At 49.0% G+C, this 20,213-nt stretch overlaps 1 protein-coding gene across 5 annotated transcripts in view; it reads left to right on the top strand.

The window, feature by feature from the left end:
• The window catches only part of FBLN5 (fibulin 5), an 80,042-nt gene that overhangs the window by 5,523 nt on the left and 54,306 nt on the right, over positions 1–20,213 (top strand). For all 5 annotated transcript variants that reach the window (XM_027066446.2, XM_027066445.2, XM_027066443.2 and 2 more), the window contains 2 exons: positions 666–717; positions 4,569–4,823. In XM_027066446.2, coding sequence (XP_026922247.1) covers positions 666–717; positions 4,569–4,823 — 307 coding nt within the window. The remainder of the gene's footprint in view (positions 1–665; positions 718–4,568; positions 4,824–20,213) is intronic.

Raw genomic sequence — 20,213 nt, 5'->3', positions numbered from 1 at the left:
ATAAAGTTGTAACTCAAGTTGCCCGTGAAAACCGCACCCTGTGGGGACTGTTGAGATCTATTTCTAGAAGCATCTTTGTGTAATTGTCTTGCTGAGATTGAAGTGGAGAGATTTCCCCAATTCTAGTTTTCGTAGAAAACTGACTGCCTCACTGTGTAGCTTTTAGGTTAGAGGATTAGGTTAGGGCATCTCACAGGGGGCAGGGCACCCACAGCGGGCCTGGAGGAGAGGAGGTCGGATGGCACCCAGAGGAAGAGAGTGATTGCCCTTAAAAGCAGTCCTATCCATTCCCAGAAAGATGCAAACACGGAATGTGGCTCATCTTCAGGCAGATTAGGTGTGATTATCACTGCTCTTCATAACTAGGGCATGAAATGGTCCCAGATCTGCTAAAATTGGGAGTTTTGAGGCAATGGCGTGTGTGTGTTGGGGTGGGGGGGTGGCGGTTAAAGGGGAATGCTAAGTGTAAAATGATTATAAGAAAATACTCCAACGAAGAGCGGGCAAATAGGTATTATAATACAGGTGTTGGTATTATGGATGCTTTTTTTTCTTTACTTCATTTCCTGAACTTTCTGTGATGTCCTTGTAATACTTTTATAGTTAAAAAAAAAAAACAGCCAAGAAATTGGCCTTACCTCTTTCTCCTCTCTCCTTTCCTGCAGCAACAATGCACTAACGGTTTCGATCTGGACCGCTCGTCAGGACAGTGTTTAGGTATGAGGCCACTGAGGATCCTGTGCCGGGTGGGGCGTTCAGGGACAGACTGATTGCCGGGTTGTTTCCTACCCAGCTGTTGCTCGATGTTATCAAATCTGTATTGGCCTGGATTATGGAAGAAAACAGGGCCACAGAATGCTTGAAGTCAATAATGCCCTTTTATCCATCCTTTTCTGTGTGCCCAGCCCGGGGCTGAGGCCTGCGGGGGGCGAAGATGAGCGAGAACTGGGCCACGTCCCCGAGGGGCTCTCCATCTGTATTCGTCCGCTGTGGCTGCTGTAACAGATTGCTACAAATACAGTGGCTTGAACGACAGAAAGTGATCTTACAGCTCATCTGTAGGTCGTTATCTATATTATTTGTAGGTCAGAAGTGCTACAGGGGTAGCACTCCGTAGATCCTGCCAACATCGAGGGGCCAGGAAAGCTGTTCCCCTTTCTGGAAGCTCTAGGGGAGAATCCTTGCCTTTGCTCATGTGTGTTGTTGGCAGAATTCAGTTTCTTTCTTCTTTTTGCTTTTTTTAATGTTTATTTATCTCTGACAGAGAGAGAGAGAGAGAGAGAGAGAGAGCGCGCGCGCGCGCGCGCGCATGAGTGGGGGAGGGGCAGAGAGAGAGGGAGACACAGAATCCGAAGCAGCTCCAGGCTCTGAGCTGTCAGCACAGAGCCCGATGTGGGCCTCAAACCCATGAACCTCAAGATCATGACCTGAGCCGAAGTCGGATGTTTAAGTGACTGAGCCACCCAGGCGCCCCAGTTCCCTTTTTTTTTTAAATCGAGATATGGTTGACACCTAACGTTGTATGAGTTTAAGGTGCACAACTTGATTTGATATGCTTCTGTATCACAATATGATTACCACCACAGCATTTGCTAACGCCTCCGTCACAGCACGTAATGACGTTTCTTTTCTTATGATGAGAACATTTAAGATCTGCTCTCTCAGCAGTTTTCAGGCATGCAGTTCAGTATTGTCCACTGTCCTCCCAGTGCTGCACGTGACTGTACGGGGCACTTACCCATCTTCTTTGTTTGTCCCTTTCCCGGCCTTCTCCAGCCCCCAGCCCTCGTCAGCCCCCATTCTACTCACTACTTTTATGGGTTTAGCTCTGTTTGATGCCACATGTCAGTGAGATCATGCAGTGTTTGTCTTTCTCTGTCTGACTTAATCTCACTTAGCATAGCGCTCTCCAGGGCCGTCCATGTTGCCGGAAATGGCATGATCTCCTTCTTTCTCATGGCTGAATAATATTCCATTGAGTATGTGTATAAATATGAGTGTGTGTGTGTGTGTGTGTGTGTGTGAAGCTATGTATCTGGCTATAAACCCACCTTTGTCCATTCATTGCTGACAGACACTTAGCTCGTTTCCAGGCCTTGGCTGTTGTGAATAGTGCTGCGGTGAGCACAGGAGTGCAGACATCTCTTTGAGATTCTGTTTTCATTTCCTTTGGATAAATACCCAGAATTGGGATTGCTGGGTCATATGGTAGTTCTGTTGCTAATTTTTTTAATATTTATTTATTTATTTTGAGAGAGAGAGAGAGAGCACGCACAAGCGGGGCAGAGGGGCAGAGAGAGAGAGAGAGAGAGAGGGAGAGAGAAGATCCTAAGCAGAATCCTTTGACATGGGGCTCAACCCCATGAACTGTGAGATCATGACCTGAGCCGAGATCAAGAGTCAGATGCCCAACCGACCAAGCCACCCAGGCTCCCCTATGTTTTAATTTTTTAAAATATGTTTGTAAATGTTTATTTAGTTTTGAGAGACAGGCAGATTGCAAGTGGGGGAGGGGCAGGGAGACAGGGAGAGACAGAATCGAAAGCCGGCTCCAAGCTCTGACTTGTCGGCACAGAGCCCCACATGGAGCTCGAACCCACGAACTGTGCGCGTTCATGACCTGAGCCGAAGTCGGGCGCTTAACCGACCGAGCCACCCAGGTGCCCCTGTTTTTAATTTTCTGAGGAGCCTCCATGCTGTTTTGTGTAGTGGCCGCACCAGTTTACAGCCCCACAGAATTAAGCTTCTGATGGTTGTGGGACTGAAGCCCCTGTGTCCTTGCTGGCCGTCAGAAGAGGACCTTTCCCGGTTTCAAGAGGCCTCCTCAGTCCCAGCCTCATGGTCCCCTCGCCCATCTTCAGAGTCACCACCGTGAGTTAAGTCCCTCACGGGCTCTGGGATCTCTTCTTTTCCCATCGTCACGTCTCCACATCATCAACCCTTCCCGCCTCCTCTTCTTCAGCTTTTAAGGACTTAGGTGATTACACTGCGCTCACCCACGTAATCCCTCCGTCTGAAGGTCAGCCCAGCTGGTTAGCAGCTTTAATTCCACCTGCTGCCTCATTCTCCTTTGCCAGGTAACCTGATACAGTCACAGGTTCCGAGGATTAGGATTGACATTCGGGGGCTATCCTCCTAGTACGTCATCTAGTGGGAGAGGCAGACCCAGACGGGAGTGAACTCTGTACATGGTGGAATAAAGCCATTGCAAAGTTAAGGTGACAGCAATGGGCCCTGCAAAAGTAGGGGAGGGAGTGAGGTCTTATGTCAGGGGTCAGTAAAGAAAGCCTTCACGGAGGCCACACTTGAATTGGGCACTGACGGACGAATAGGATCCTGAGAAACCGCATTCCAGGTGAAGGAACGGCAGAAGCAAAGACCAGGGGTGGAAAGGACGTTGAGTATAGCATAGTTTGTGGTGGGTGGAGCATAGCATATGTCAAAAGATAATAAGGCAGCCCCACCTGTCCCCACCTCCGGGATGAATTTAGCTTTTTAATTACATTTGATTGAAGCCAGATCATTTGTCTTCCCTGAGCTCACATCAGCTGAGAACCGGAGGGGCGATAGATGGTTCCAAAAAATGACGAGTGGTGAGAACCCTGGAAAATCTAGGCTTGCACTTTGAGTCCAGGTGCTGGGGGACAAGGATGGGCCAAGGGGTGAGAGGGGGCAGCGGCCATTTTTTTCTGTCCCTTCAGACTTACGGAGGGTCTCAGGCCTACAGCTAGAGAATGGGGCAGCTGAGCCTCCACATTACCCTTTCCTGAGGTGAGAGTTGGGGTGCATTTCTCGGATGAGCCGGCTGGGGTGAGCTGTTGGGACCCAGGCGTCTTTCCCCCAGCCTCTGTTCCCCCATGGAACGACCTCAAGGATGGTGAGAGGGCCCAGTGTGCGGGTTCAGGCAGTGGGCTGCCCATGCTGGAGCCAGAGGCCAGGCGTCCCCCGTGCCAGCCTAGCGTGGCTGATTTTCTAGGGAACCTACTTCCTGCTCCGGGCGGAACACCAGCCTGGGCTGGAAACGGGCCCGTCTGGTGGCCCAGTGTGAGCTGACTTCCAAGTAAGCCTCCACTTTCTTAACAAGTGACTAGCTCTCAGCCAAGCCTTGTCTTCCTTGATGCAAGGGACTCTCTCCCCTGCCCAGCTGTCACTTGGAGTTGAAGTGGGAACAATGATTAGGTCCATCGCGGTGTTTCCCGAGCATCCTATGGGCACATGGGAGCACCAGAGATGGTTTTAGATGGTACACTCACAGATAAAACACTCTTTATTTTAGTGGTTATATATTCATTGCTACTGTCACCTTCTATTTATGTTAATTGGTAGTGTTTGCTTGGGTTTTGTGGATGTGGTCCAGCTTGTGATGTGGTCTCTGGGTGACACTGGCCAACTTGATTCAATTTAGCCAACATTTGGGCATGCCTGCGGTGATGAGCCACGGTCTGCCCTCACTGTTTGGGAGCAGGTGCTGGGGTAAAGAGTGTTTTGGGGTCCTTTGCTTCAATATGCACCATGCACGGTGTGGCCAGGGAGCCACTAACTCTCATCCTCTTCTGTGGCCCTTCCAGACATTGATGAATGCCGGACCATCCCTGAGGCCTGCCGAGGAGACATGATGTGTGTTAACCAAAATGGCGGGTATTTATGCATCCCCCGAACAAACCCAGTGTACCGAGGGCCCTACTCGAACCCCTACTCGAACCCCTACTCAGGTCCGTACCCAGCAGCGGCCCCACCGCTATCAGCTCCAAACTACCCCACGATTTCGAGGCCTCTCATATGCCGCTTTGGATACCAGATGGATGAAAGCAACCAGTGTGTGGGTGAGTATCCCAGCATCTCAGGCTCCCTGTGCCCTGTGCTCCGGTGAAGTCCTAACCCGGCAACGATGAAGTCCTAACCCATCAAACAATGACTTACCTTCTACAAAGTTCCTTCACTCTTAGCAGCCTGTGTCTCTGGGAACCCTCCCAACCCTAGTCACGTGACAGTTGTCCAGAAAGCCAATTTGTTTTTTCTTTATTTTCGTCTATCATCTGTCTAAAGACCAAGCTTATGTTTTCTCTGTCCAATAGTAAATGCATCTGATCTAATTCAGTGAATCCCAGAGAGAAGATCTAGAAAGACCATCACTTTCTCTTCAAATACCCCTCACCCTTGAATGGAATGTATGCTCTTGAAATAAAAGAAGTCTCGAAGGCCATGGCCAACTGTTCTGGAAAGAGAGTGGGTTCCTTGGGTGGGCGCCCATGTTCTTTTGGCTAAAATGAGCCTCAGTTATGGGAACTCACAGCAAGAGTAGACCTCTGCGGGGAAGGCAACACCACATGCTAGGAGGCCCCAAGGGGGTTGGCAGGTGGTTGGACCCATGCCCTCTTTGGTGTCTGTGGCCAGTGTGGTCTTGGTGGAGGGTTACCTGGATGGTAGCTTTGATGGTTGGACCCAAACCTTCGTAACTGCTTTGTAACTGCTTCCAGCTTTGGTGGATGGTCTAGAGGGATGATGGCTCCAGCCTTTTCTGATCATGGACCCCATATATAAGATCTTTTTGAGCCTGGAGCCCCATGATATGCGTATTACATATCCTAGTATACTAATATGGTTTGAAGAGTATAAAGCATACATTAAAACAGAACATTTTAGAGGATGTGATAAAAATAAGTGTGCATTGAAGTTCTAGTACTTTCTTCCTATACCCCAAAGCCTCAGGAGACCACTGGTGTACCTAGTGAGACTTTTATTGGTCCCATTTCAGGGCTCGGAAGTATTGAGCTGTCAGAGAAGTTGTGCTGGTTATTTGTAACGTCTTCTATACGTTCATGGAAATGAGCCTCCATGTCCATCTGGATGCATGGAAATAGTATGCAAATGAGTGTCTTCAGAGCTGCGAGGGGAAATTGGATACACCTGGACCCAGACTTCTCCATTCTTACTGGTCTCAAGGGACGTGTGTGTGTGTGTGTGTGTGTGTCAGAGAAAGAGAGACGGAGGGAAGGAAAGAGAGAGAGAGATGGGGGAGAGGGAGGGGAGAGCTGGTTGATGGTCACTCTGAATATAGATGAGTGGGCAAAGGCAAAGAGTATGGGTCCCAGTCGAGCCACGGGCATGGTTTGGTGGAGGGAGTGGCACGCACTTCCTTAAAACAAGCAGAACCGTTGTAACTGGAAAGGACTTCAGCAATTAACTGCAGCCTCCTCGTCTTACAGGAAAGGGAACAGGGACTCCAAAAAGTTAGTAATGACACAGGTAGGCTGGGAGTCCACTGGCCTGACTGCCAGCATACGCTTTCCTAACTTGGCCGCACGAACTCTCTTGTCTGGTAGAAAAGAAATGGTTCCAAAAGGAAATGTGCAGAAGGAGAGGTTGGGGGGCGGTGCCCCTCTTCCAGGATGTCCTATGGGGCCCGATGCGCCAAGTGCCTGGCTTTGACTTGTAGTGAGGACGGGGGCACAGTAACCCACCAAGGTGCTCCAGGATTTCGGGAGGCGGCCTCGGGTGGCTGGGATATAGGGTGCTCTGCCTGACGTCTGGGCAGGGGGGGCGGGGGGCCGTGGAGGCCCCTCTGTGGAGCAGCTGGGGCTGGTGCACGGCCCCCTGAAGTGTCCTCCTCCCTCCCACGGACCTCTTTCCAGGATCCCAGTGCCCTTGAGAATAAGGACATGGCTGGGAAACCTATTCATCGCCTGGTCCCTGTGACGTCATGCAGTTTTATGGCTCCCAACCTGTCACACGGGAGATGCAGAGCCTTCATAATGGCCCTTTTGTAAAAAGAATAGAATCAAGGAGCCCTGGCGAGGACTGGCACTGGGCCCATCCATTTCCAAAAAGTTGAGCATTTATGCATTCGTAAGTTCTGAGTTCTTTCTAACTTCCCCTCCCTCCACCCCACCGTTTCCTGATCTACAGAGGTCCTTCTGGGCATTGTAAGAGGTGGCGTCCCAGGGGAGAGGGCGAGAGAAGGGGTGGGGAAGGGAGGCTGCTTCCGCCCACTGTACCCTCCAGGAACAAGAATGCGAGAGGTGGGCTTGAAAACGGGCCAAGGGGAGACGCACCAAGAGGGGACCTTGTCAGTAAAAGTGGAGGAAGTGAGGACACAATTCTCACCTCCTAGAAGAGGAGAATGTAGGTCTGAGCTTGTGGAGGAAGTGTGATCAGGAAGAGCTGGGAAACATTTCTGGACCTTTGGTGTCCTAGGAGGGAGGACAGCCTCTCCAAAAGAGTCTTCTCTTCCCCATCGAGATGAAAATAGTAAGAGTGATCACCGGTAGCATCAGTAGTAACAGCAAACACTTCCACCGTGCTGCATGCGCTGTGAATATTTACATGTGAATTAACACGTTTACTCCTCACCTCCACCCTGCTTGGTAGGACTGTCATCATTCCTGTCATACTGGTAAGGGCCCGGAGCACAGACAGGTTAGGAAATCGGGTCAAGGCAAACGGGGATGAGCCAGGATTTGAAGCCATTCAGGCTCTGGATGAGGCTCAGCAAGGTTAAGGTTGTTTAAAGCCTCCCAGAGCGTCTATGTTGGAGCCCTGATTAAACATGAGGGCTTTCTCTTGCCTTTTCTTTTTCTGTAATTAAAAGTTTTGTCTTATAAAATCCTGAACCTAGACAAAAGCACGGAGAACATAATGAACACTTACCTACTTATCACTCAGTTGCTGTAATTCTCAGCACAGACCAGCCTTGCTGGTGTTTATTCTCCCCCAGTGGATTAATTAAAGCAAATGTCAGGCATTGTATAACTCCATCCTTAAATACTTCAGAATGTATCTCTAAGAGATAAAGATTCTTTATTTTTACTTTTTTACTATTTATTTATTTATTTGTTTGTTTGTTTGTTTTGAGAGCGAGAGAGAGAGAGAGAGAGAGAGAGAGGGAGGGGAGGGGAAGGGCAGAAAGAGAGGGAGAGAGAGAATCCCAAGCAGGCTCCACACAGTGTAGAGCCCCACACGGGGCTCGGTCTCATGACCGTGAGATCCTGCCCTGAGCCCAAGTCAAGAGTTGGATGCTCAACTGGCTGAGCCACATAGGCACCCCTTGAGACAAAAGATTCTTAAAAAAAAAAAAAAATAGCCACAAGGCCATTATCAAACCTACAAAAATCAACTTTAATTCCTGTTTATCATTAAATATCCAGGTGGTCGGATTTCCTGGGCCATGGCATAAATGTCTTCTTTTCTGTTGGTTTGTTTGAATCAGACCCAAGTAAGGTCTACAAATTGCATTGGGTGGGTAATAGCTCTTAATCTTTTTTGTTTGTCTTGCTGCTTAGTTGAAGAGGTGGTTTGTCCTGTAGAATTCCTTACATTTGACATTTGGCTCACCACGTTTTTATAACATGTTCCTTCATCCGTTCTATTTTTCTGTAAACTGTTAATAGATCTGGAGACCTGATCCAGTTCAAATTAAATTTTTTTGGCAAACCGCTTTATAGGCAACACTCTGATCTTTTGTCCCCTTTATGCCCTGGTTGCTCCTCATAAACTATAAGACAATCTGCTTAAAAAACAAGTGGACAGTTTCACCATGGCTTCCCTTTTCCTGAGTTTTGGACCCATTTTCAAAGAAGTGGGTTCCTCCCTTATGCCCAGATTGGACTATGACCTGTTTCTACAGGCCAGACAGGGCCAGGCTCAGTGTACAGGTCTCCTGTGCCCTTGAGTTTCCTTCTTGACTTCTCTCTTTTGGGTTCTGCTTTGGAGGTGACTAGACCCTGCTTCTTCTGGAACAAACTTTGGCTGCAGATTTAGTCCCCCAACCCCTAGCTGTGAATTTGGATCACCCAGGACACTTGTAGACTGAACGGTGACCCATGAATTGCAGCCCATGTGACAAGAAAGTTTTTTGTGTCATCCAGAAAGCTGGCATCTTGGCTTGGGGGTGCTCGGCCCAGGAGCCACCTCCACGAGGGTGGTGGGACTCATGGCTGGTTAGGATGTGTCCTCCAGATCCTGGACCCTTGGGAGATCGGTGGCCTGCTTCTCTAGCGATGGAGAGCCACATGGACATGGTTAGTCGGCCAGGAGACCCTGTGCTGCTGCGGGGAAGTTATACCTACCTGGGTGCACCCCAGACGCAGACAAAAGGTAAAATCAAACACTAGTAAGGGTTCTGAGCTGGCCAAAGGACCTCGTAGAAGCAGACTGGGGTGGGGTTGACAGTGTGGGTGCCGAGGCCTTAGGAAGAGGGGAGCTGGGCTGCGGAGCCGGAGCACCCAGGATTTGAACCCCGACTCAGCAACCTTCCTATCATAGTGCACTGCCTCAGACCTTTGACCAAGGTCCCTGACTGTGGATGTCACTTGTTTATGCGTCCCCACTGGGGCTCGACGTGTCACCTCTCTGGGTGGACATTCTTGGTTCTGGCTTTGCCAGTTAACTTGGCTTAGTGGCAAATTTAGGGACTTCGTCAGTGACTTCACCATGCTCACGAAATGTTCTGCGACTGAGCTAGCAGCCTTTTCCTGGAGCCGTGCTACCCCAGGGGCTGCAGGAGATCTTCTGGTCATTTGTGAAATTAGGAGCAATGCCTTTATTCTCCCTCCTGGCCCCGGGGATTTCTCATTGATCAAAGCGCATGAGCAGGCAGGTAGGGACACATATGGATCCTTCTGGAAGATGGATGGTGCTAGCCTGAGGCTTTCTCTTGAAGGCCAGCCAGTTTTTATTCAGCCAGTGTTGAATGTAACCAGTGTAAACAGAGCATCTATTGGTGCCAGGCTCTGGTCTGGGCACCAAGGGGACAGGGTGTCTGGGCACGGCCCTGGGGCTGTCTCCAGGGCTTACCGTCAAGGAAGGGAGATTAGACGCAAAAGAAGTGGCTGAAATACTAGGTGTCCTGTGATAGGTCTCCGAGATGTGTAAGAGAAGGCAGAGATGGGAAGGCTGTGCATTCTGGAATGGACAGGGCTGGAACTTGGACATCAGATAGGCCTTGATTCCCACCCTAGTTTGGCTGCTTCCTGGCTGTGAGACTTGGGTCTCAGTTTCCTCATCTGTAAAATGGGCATAACAAGGTATAACTTGCAGAGAACATACAAAAATACCTTGTCCCATGTCTGCACAGAGTATCACATGGTCCGTGTTAATCAGGAAAGATTCTAGGGTCTTGAGATGATAACCTATAGGAAGAGTCATAGAGTCTGAATTCTTTAAAGAGCCTAATTCCTTAAAACCTTTAAAATGACCTAAAACTGAGCTTTGTACATATCCACCTTGCAGACTTTTCGGGACTTTGCCCAGTTCGGCCCCTTATGAGACTTCAGTCAGATTCTGCTTCGAGATGCCAGTGAATAAACCTAGTTATTTAAACTGTGAAACAAAACAATGAGAAGTCATTCCAACATGATGTTTATTACCAGCAGATAAGACAAGGACAAGAGCACACAGAAACTTCACTCAGCTCCCAATGCAGGGGCTCCTGCAGGCTATTCTTCCTATTTTTTTTAATGTTTATTTATTTATTTTGAGAGAGAGAGGGAGAGCATGAACAGGGGAGGGGTAGAGCAAGAGGGAGAGACAGAATCCCAAGCAGGCCCTATACTGTCAGCACGGAGCCCGACACGGGGCTCCAACTCACGAACCGTGAGATAGTGACCTGAGTCAAAATCAAGCCGGACGTTTAACCGACTGAGCCACCCAGGTGCCCCATTCTTCCTCTTTTTTATATAGGCTTTTATGTAGGGCTGTAACGTGAAACAAAGTCCTCAGGGATCAGACCAGAAGGAAAATGCAGGAAGCACAGGCCACTCGGTTCTTCAGCTGCTGAGGGCACTGGCATTAGGCTGGCCCGGGAAGAAGGGGGACCAGGATTGAGGCAGGGGCTCCACAGTTGGGTTTGCTCAGCCGTCCTTGTGAAGCAGGCTTCAGCAAGTTTGTTCCCCTGACTCAGGCTGTCCCTTCTCGCTTCGGGTCTTTCCCGGTCGTTGGCTGGGACAGTGAGCAAGCAGCAGAGCCTCTCTGAACCTCAGTTTTTCCATCTGTAAACAGGGGATGACAGTACCAACTTCGGTAGGATATTTGTGAGAATTAAGTGAGATACGCATATAAATGGTCTAGCGTGGAGGCTGGCGTGTGGTGAGGGCTAGTAACACTTACTTACTACGATGATTGTTTTCATGATTTCGGATCTAATCATTCCATTATGAATTCTCCTGCTTCAAATCCCTAATCCTGTTATTCTGTTAGTGTTTGTTATTTCCCCTGGGAACTAGGTTTAATAGTGCGTGACTTTCAGAGGGTTGAGGGTTGGATTCTAGCTACTTTTTGGCATGAGAGGCCTCGGAGGAGACCTAAGCAGAGAAGGGACTCTGGGAAGTATCAGGACAGCTCTTTTCCTGGGAAATGCAGGTCTGCCGTGGGGCCTGAGGTTCCAGATTCCTCATAAGCCCTTGGGAGACGCTGCTGGTCCCAGAACCACACTTTTTTTTTTTTTTGCAAAGGCTTCCTTCCATCTGTCTATTCTTAGCTAGGACTGCATTTTTTAAAAAAAAATTTTTTTTCAACGTTTTTTTATTTATTTTTGGGACAGAGAGAGACAGAGCATGAACGGGGGAGGGGCAGAGAGAGAGGGAGACACAGAATCGGAAACAGGCTCCAGGCTCCGAGCCATCAGCCCAGAGCCCGACGCGGGGCTCGAACTCACGGACCGCGGGATCGTGACCTGGCTGAAGTCGGACGCTTAACCAACTGCGCCACCCAGGCGCCCCTAGCTAGGGCTGCATTTAGAGAAATCTTAAAACTTAATTTTTTCAATATAATTCCCATATTGTTTGAATTTCTGTTTAAAAACGACCCTCCCCCCCACCCCCCAAATTTTTTTAAAGCCTATAAAGACCATGTGGTAAAGGGACATTTATAAAGGACATTGATAAGAACTAAATAGGGGTGCCTGGGTGGCTCAGTCAGTTGAGCGTCCAACTCTGGTTCAGGTGATGATCTCACAGTTTGTGAGTTCAAGCCTGCATCGGGCTCACTGCTGTCAGCATAGAGCACAGAGCTGATTCGGATCCTCTGTCCCCAACTCTCTCTGCCCCTCCCCCACTCATGCCCCCCTCTCAAAAAATAAAACATTAAAAAAAAAGAAACACGGTATTTACACATCACATCACAGCTGTAGCAGTTATTCTGAAGCATGTTGAAATATTCGGCATATCTTGAAATTTTGTTCTCACTTATTGCTACTTCAAAATTGTACAGGGTATTAGAGCTGCTGTCCAATCTTATTCAATGCACTGATAAGGAAGCATATATATTACTATCTTACACATCCATTTAAAAAATATTTTGATAAGCCTTTCAATGTAATTGGTCTCTTTTGCAATCCTGTGAATTTCATTGCATGCAATTCAAAGCATTCTTCTGAGCAGGGGTCCGTGGGCTTCATCAGTCTGTAAAATGGGTTCATGAGATACACACAAAAGGCTTAAATTCCTTGGATGAGATGATCTCTCAGGGTTCCTCCAATTTGAGGATGTTCTGCTTTTCCAAATCTTCCCAGTCCTTAGGAAGATAGTCTGGATTTTCCGTTAACTTGTTCTCGTCCAGATTGCTCAGTGATGTGGCCCCCTTCTCTATGTCGTGTTTCAACCAGCACACGTGCTCAATGACATCTGGCAGGACTGTGTCTCTTCTCCATTTGTGAGGGAGTCCCTCCCACCTACAGCTGTCACCGCCTTTGGGAACTGGCCCTAGTCCGCGGCGAGGTCCAGCGCACTGACCGGCCTCAGTGCTGGGTGGGCACCCACAGTGGGATACGCCCAGCCCTCGGTGCCTTCGTGTGGTAGGCACTTCCCCAGTGCCCGGCATAGCAAATTTCTCAATGACCTACAAATTTGTCTTGGCTCTCACCTTATGTTCCTTGGTCTGGTCCTATTTCTTTCAATTATGTTCCATGCTGGAATTAGCCAGTTGTGTGTGAAAAGCAAGCGGTATTGCAAGAGGATGGAAGAAGTATGAACTTTCAGTAGCCGGATGATTCAGCTTTGCTCTTGATGGTTCTGGCCAAGGTGGGTGCACGACCGGGTCTCCAGACAGTGCCTGCTGGAGGACAGGAGGGCGCAGTTACCTGTCAGGGCCAGGGCTGAGCAGACCATTGAGCCGTGTGTGTTTTAAATTAGTGGGAGGTGTGTGTTATGGTGCTGCTATAGAGGTGTGATGTGTCCAAATGTGTTGCAGTGGAAGAAGGTGATTATATCTTTTGTCATCAAGGCTAGATGTAGATTTCTTTTTTTCTTAAAGTTTATTTATTTTGAGAGAGAGAGAGAGAGAGAGAGAGAGCACAAGTGGGGGAGGAACAGCAGGAGAGGGAGACAGAGAGAATTCCAAGTAGGCTCTACACTGCACACAGCCTGATTCAGGGCTCAAACTCAAGAACTGTGAGATCATGACCTGAGCTGAAATTAAGAGTCAGATGCCTAACCGACTGAGCCACCCAGGCGCCTCTAGGCTAGTTGTAGATTTCTTTTCAAATATCCTTTAAAAAAAAAAAAGTTTATTATTTTGAGAGAGAGGGAGAGGGAGAGGGGGAGGGGGGTTGGGTCAAAGAGAGAGGGAGAGAGAGAGAATCCCAAGCAGGCTCCATGCTGTCAGCGCACAGCCTAATGTGGGGCTCACACCCATGAACTGTGAGATCATGATTCAAGCCGAAATCAAGAGTCAGACGCTTAGCCAACTGAGCCACCCAGGTGCCCCTCAAATATCCTTTTGATGGAAGTGGATTGAACACCACTGGCCAACTCTAGAACAGAATCACTCGTATAGGTTATGTATACACTGGCGGCTTCTGTTGATGTTCTTATCTGCTTGTGTGCATGGTGTCGAAAGGGTATCTGTGGCTCCTGTCCCTACCCCAGCATGAGGCAAGAAACAGAGTTTTGGGAGCTCTTTGTGCTATCAGAAATGGATTAAATGACATAAAGAAACAAAAATATCATATGGATGCAAAACCTTAGTTTTATAGAGAGCATGTGCACGAGTATAATGAAACTGATTAAAACAATACATTAGCAATCACATTTAATGTTATTGACCACAGCCTCATGTAAATATCCTCTGAAAGGCTCAAGTTGTAATATCTGCTATTGGGGAAAGAAAGGAGATGTTTAGTTTCTCGAAGGACCTGGAGGGAGAGGTTCATTAGGCCAAAGAGCAGTGGGAGATAGTCCGATGGGGGGGCAAGAGCATGGGCTGTAGATTCAGATATTTGGGGTTCAAATCCCATCCTTGTGCCGTTGTCCAGCTCAGGGTGTTAAACCCTTTGCATGTCCCGTCTACGAGATGGGGTAATAATACTTCCCTTGTGGGGTTGTTTTGAAGCTTATTAGCAGAGGATATGCCGAGTGTCTCATGGTCAGGTGTGCTCCCTAAACAGTCCCGGCTGTCACTGCCCAGACCCCCACCCTCCCTGTAGGAACAGCAGCTCTGGGTGCTTCACATCTTACCAATCCCCACCCAGGCACCCGGTGAGACAGCAGGCTGCTTGTCCCAGGTGGGGAAGTTTGAGGAGGGAGCATTGAAGGGGAGGGAAGAGAGGGGCTGCCTTTTAGATTATGACCACTGATACCTCCCCCCTTCTCCACCCTGACTCCACTGAGCCAGGGAGGCTGCTTCCTTTTTTTTTTTTTTTTTTAAGTTTATTTATTTTGAGACGGGGGAGGGGCAGAGAGAGGAAGAGAGAGAATCCCAAGCAGCCTCCGCACTGTCAGTGCAGAACCTGATGCTGGGCTTGAACTCATGAACCGTGAGATCGTGACTGGAGCCCAAGTCAAGAGTTGGACCGAGCCTCCAGAGAGGCTGCCTTTGATCCCTTCTCTGGGGCCCTCTCAGCTCTGGAAGTGCCAAGGAGTGACATGGGTACATCTGTTCTCTGCTGTCTGGCTGCCAGCTTCTCTGGACACGTGGACATGTAGACAGAGGCGGACTCCAGACCACATGGCTGGCAGGCTGTGACCGGGGCAGTGCTGGTGGGCCAGGCTGACCCCTCATCGGACAACCTTCCCCAGCAGGCCAGCTGCCCTCCTTCTTGGAGGCAGAAAGTTCACGGGCTCCCAGCAGCCCCCAGGTGTGTGGCAGAGGGCGGGCAGGTGCCTACGTGCCCTCATCAGGACGTGGGTGGGGGAGGGGGTTGGGGCAGTGGATGCGGTAACTGGCGGGGGGGTGGGGTGGGCTGGAAGGTTTCCTCAGCTGCAGGCATCACACCAGGAGCCACTGTTTATCCACAGCATCTGGCAGGGTGGGCGCTCAACAAGTGATTGTCGAATGAATGAATGAATGAATGAGCGAAGGACGAGAGTGTGAGCACTGTTAAACCCAAGCAGTGAGAGGGGAGCCTTCACTCATTTCCTAACTCAACCTCTCATCATTCACTCGGGGCACACCCCTGAGCCTGAGGCTCCTGTTTGTCTTGGAGGCAGAGAAGCATGCCTGGGGAGGGGTCTTGGGGCCATCTCCTTGGGGGCTGGCAGGGAGAGGACATTCACAGGATTCCTTCCCTCCAGAGGGCCTCAGACATCAGACTGGATGTCAAGGACTGACCTCCCATTCCCCTCCGGCTTGTCGGAGCTGGGCCAGAGGGGAGATGGGGACAGCCAGTGCTGAGCCCTGCCCCAGGCAGCCAGCATCCACAGACTCTGGGGGACGGTGGGCGGGTCAGGGCCAGGGGGACTTGTCAGTGCCGTCTGACTTTCCTTCAAGCTCAGACATTTGCAGAACCCCAGCCAGAGTTGATTTATGAGCTTCACATATTTCACAGGTCTTAACACATCCCCCAGGAATCAATGAGGTCAGACAGAACAGACTTTGCATCCGGAATCAGTATGAAATTGGCATTGTCAACAGTTCCCATGGGAAGCAGGGATAATAATTGGGGGGGGGGTTATATTAAGCAATGCAAAGACACAAAAACCCAGACTCTGCTTCATTCCCATTGGGGAGGAAGACAAATCATCTGTTTTCTGCATCTGAGCTGGGTGAGGGGTGGCCATCTCTGCTGTGGTCACTGTGACCACAGTGAAGCATGATAAGACAGGGCCACCAGTGCAAGTGATGAACTCAGGGCGAACTTAGCAATGACTACAGCGTCCTGTACTGTGTACCCTGGCTCATTCTCCATAACTACGATAAATAGACGTTTGTGATTATTTATTTAGCAACCCTGTATCCAGCAGGAACTTGTGATTTTAGCACCTGATAAATATTTGTTGAACAAGCAGGAAAGCTTACACGGTGAATCGTGTGTGTAGGATTCAAATGAGCAAGGGAAATTGGTTATGTCTGTTGTCCAAATAGGTTCGTCTATCGCTCATGGACTTTATTCATTTGTCATTTATGTGCTGGGGTCTGTGCTGGGCAGCCAAAAGATCAATCAGGCACCATCACTGCCCTGGGGAGTGCACACGGTGGCAGGAAGTTGGGGTGGGATGGTAGTGGGGTCGGAAATGGGGAACCCAACACATACTAGTCAATTATCGCCTGATGTCATGGGACAGCATCCAAAGCAGGTTAGCAGTGCTGTGTTGTCCTGGCTGGTGGTCATAGAAGCCTTCCATAAGGACAGGTGCAACATAGCTGTGCATTCATTTGATTGAGTGGACGCTCACTGAGCACTTCTGTGTGCCAGGCGCCAAGTGCTCAGAGGGTTTGCAAAGATGAATGAGCCTTGACCCCTGCCCTCAGGATCTCGCAGCTGAGTGGAGGTGAGTAGGGGTTGGGGAGCATGGCTGTACGTAAATCATCCGAGTCTTGACACGAGCCAGAGTGTGAGAAGCGGCGAAAGCAGCGTTGCCAGGTGCTGGAGGGGGAACAGGATTTCCTCTCTAGGAATGGAAGTGATGCCATTAAGAGCATCTTTGGAGGATGGAGTGGGGTTTTCGTGTGGGAAATGGGAAAGGGCTTTCTGGGTTGAGGAAACAGCACACGTGCAGACGTGGTGGCGGGAATACCGGTGAGGGCCAGCCTCGGTCATGAGCCCGTCGGTCACCCGCCCATTCTTGATACCCAGTGTGGCCGCAGCGTGGATGTGGGTTGGGGGTGGGGCAGGCATGGAGTGAGAGATAAAGCTAAGAGAGTTGGCCGGAATTAGACGTAGGGGCCTTGAATGCCTGGCCAAGGGCTTGGGCTTTATTCTGTGAACGCTGGTTTTTGAATATGTGCGTGTGTGTGACTTCTGTTTGAAGAAGCTTCCTAGTTTGGGCACCCAGTGAGCTGGGGTCTATGACCTTAGTCCTACAACAAGTTCAGTGGGCGGTGGTGGTTCTAGTCCCTTCCCTTTCTGGGCTCCACTTCCCCATCTGTACGAGAAGGCCTGGAACCCAGTCTCTAGGGCTCTCTCTAGCCCTGACCACTCAGGAAAGTGCTTACAACAACCAGGTGAAGGGTGGCTTCTGGAAGCAGGTAGATTCTGAAGACAGCATCTTTTCCATCCGAGGCAGTGATTTTTTTTGTATTTCGTCCAAGCTCCAGAGACTGCTTACTGGGCCGTCTCATAATGATGTCACCTCCACATTCTCAGAGTCCTGGTTGGAGCTTTCCTGTAAGTTTGAGGCAGAGACAAGCCTTTTTCCGAGTCCCTCCAGAAAAAGGGCATCCATGGACGGCAACGAAATCAGCTTTGACCGTGATGAAAGCATGTGGCCTGGTTCCGTAAGAAATCTGGCAGTGCCTTTGTAACACCTGGGGAGAGTTTGCAAGCAGCTGGGGTCCAGCACAAGCTCCTCATGAAGCCAAGCGTCCTCTTAGACTGACCAGTGGGATGGAAATGTGAGAGTTTCACAATCAGGCCTTTCTGGGAAATCCCCCACCTCAGCCCTCCGAAACAGACCCTTTTTAGAGAATCATCTCAATCTTACTTAGCTCCGGAGAGCAGGCGTTGGCCAGGGACCAGGTGGCGCTGGCTTGTGGTCTGTTGGCTTCTCACTGTGGGAGGCTGGATTCTGAGGTTATATCCTTAATCGACTCCCTTAAATGTGATAATTCCCACTTGAACACCGCCTCTTGCTTTTCCAAATGCTTTCCCATATCCACTAACTCACTGAATCCTCCAGCAGCCCACTAGGCAGGCTCGATGTTGTTTTCCCCATTTTACAGACTACTTGGAAAGGCTCTGTGACTGTCCCAGTATCCCCCCATTCGCCCGTGGGAGAGGCTGACCGAGTGCAGGCTTGCTGACTTTCAGACCCAACTCCTCCCAGAAGATGTTCTTTGTGGGTTGTGTTTGTTTGTTTGTTTGTTGAAAGTGTTTATTTAAATTCCAGTTAGTTAACATACAGTGTGATATTAGTTTCAGGTGTATAAACAGTGATTCAGTGCTTCCATACTCACTCTCCAGTGCTCATTACAAGTGCCCTGCTTAATCCCCATCGCCATTCTCACCCCCACCCCCCCACCTCCCTCCCTCTGGTAACCACCAGTTTATTCTCTATAGTTAAGAGTTTGTTTCTTCTCTCTTTTCCCCCCCTTTGTTCACTGGTTTCGTTTCTTAAATTCCACAAATGAGTGAAATCATATCGTATTTGTCTTTGACTGACTTACTTCACTTAGGATTATGCTCTCTAGATCCATCCATGTTGTTGCAAATGGCAAGATTTCATTCCTTTTTATGGCTAATATTGCATTGTCCATATGTACCCCATCTCCTTTATCCATTCATCAGTTGATGGACGTTTGGATTGTTTCCATACTTTGGCTATTGTAGATTATGCTGCTAGGAACATCAGGGTACATGTATCCCTTTGAATCAGTATTTTGGTATTCTTTGGGTAAATACCTAGTAGTGCAATTGCTGGAACATATGCTAATTCTATTTTTAACTTTTTGAGGAACAGCCACAGTGTTTTCCAGAGTGGCTGCACCAATTTGCATTCCCACCAGCAGTGCAAGAGGGTTCCCCTTTCGGGGCGCCTGGGTGGCTCAGTCGGTTGAGCGTCTGACTTCAGCTCAGGTCATGATCTCGCGGTCTCTGAGTTCGAACCCCACGTCGGGCTCTGTGCTGACAGCTCGGAGCCTGGAGCCTGCTTCGGATTCTGTGTCTCTCTCTCTCTCTGCCCCTCCCCTGCTCATGCTCTGTCTCTCTCTCTCTCTCTCTCTCTCTCTCTCTCTCTCTCTCACTCTCTCTGTCAAAAATAAATAAACATTAAAAAAATTTAAAACAAAAGAGGGTTCCCCTTTCTCCACATCCTCGCCAGCACCTGTTGTTTCCTGTGTTGTTGATTTTCGCCATTCTGATAGGTGTGAGGTGATATCTCATTGTAGTTTTGATTTGTTGTATTTCCCTGGCGATGAGTGATGTTGAGCATCTTTTCATGTGTCTGATGGACATCTGGAGGTCTTCTTTGGATGGGATGCTCTTTGTTATTTATAGGCTACGCTGGCCTCCTTTCTCTTCTTCAGACATATCAGGCTCTTCCCTACCTCAGGGCCTGCGCAGTTGCTGTTCCTTCTGTTGGAACTCTCTTCTGGCTCTTCACATTACTGTTCGTTCTCCTCTTCTAGGTCTCAGCTCAGTTTAAATGTCACCTTCTTAAAGAGCCCTTCCCCGACCGCCCGGTCCAAAGTAACTCTGCACTCACTCTCCATCACAGCCCTTATCATTATTATCTGTCACAAACCTGAGTGTGCACACAATGATCTGCAGGACTTCAACCAGATTTCTGAGTCCCACTCCTAGTGATTTAGTAGCTTTGAGTTAAGTCCTGGACTTTTAAGTGATGCTGATGCTTCCAGTCTAGGGACCACACTTGGAGCACCACTGATTGATGACCCACTTTTGATTAATTAATTGATTAATTTTTATTGAGGGGTAACTGACAGACAGCATTATATCAATTTTAGGTGTGCAACATAATGATTCCCTATTTATATCGTATCCCAATAAGTCTAGTTAACATCCATCACAACAAGGTTACAGCATTTTTTTCCCATGATAAGAATTTTTAAGATCTACTCTCTTAGCAGTTTTCAAATATGCAATATGGTAGTGAGTCTAATCACCATGCTGTATATGACATCCCCGTGACTTACTTTGTAAAACTGGAAGTTTGTACCTTGTGACCCCTTTACCCATTCTGCCCATGCCGCTCCCCTGCCAGTGGTAACCATCAATCTAATCTGTTCTCTGTATCTATGAGCTTGGGTTTGTTTCATTTGTTTGTTTTTTCAGATTCCACAGATAAGTGAGATCATGGGGTATTCATGTTTCTCTGACTCATCTC

This window comes from Acinonyx jubatus, chromosome B3, assembly GCF_027475565.1.
Source record: "Acinonyx jubatus isolate Ajub_Pintada_27869175 chromosome B3, VMU_Ajub_asm_v1.0, whole genome shotgun sequence".
Taxonomy (NCBI): Eukaryota; Metazoa; Chordata; class Mammalia; order Carnivora; family Felidae; genus Acinonyx; species Acinonyx jubatus.
Note: the sequence above shows the minus strand (reverse complement) of the source record. Positions and strands in the feature narration are given on the sequence as shown.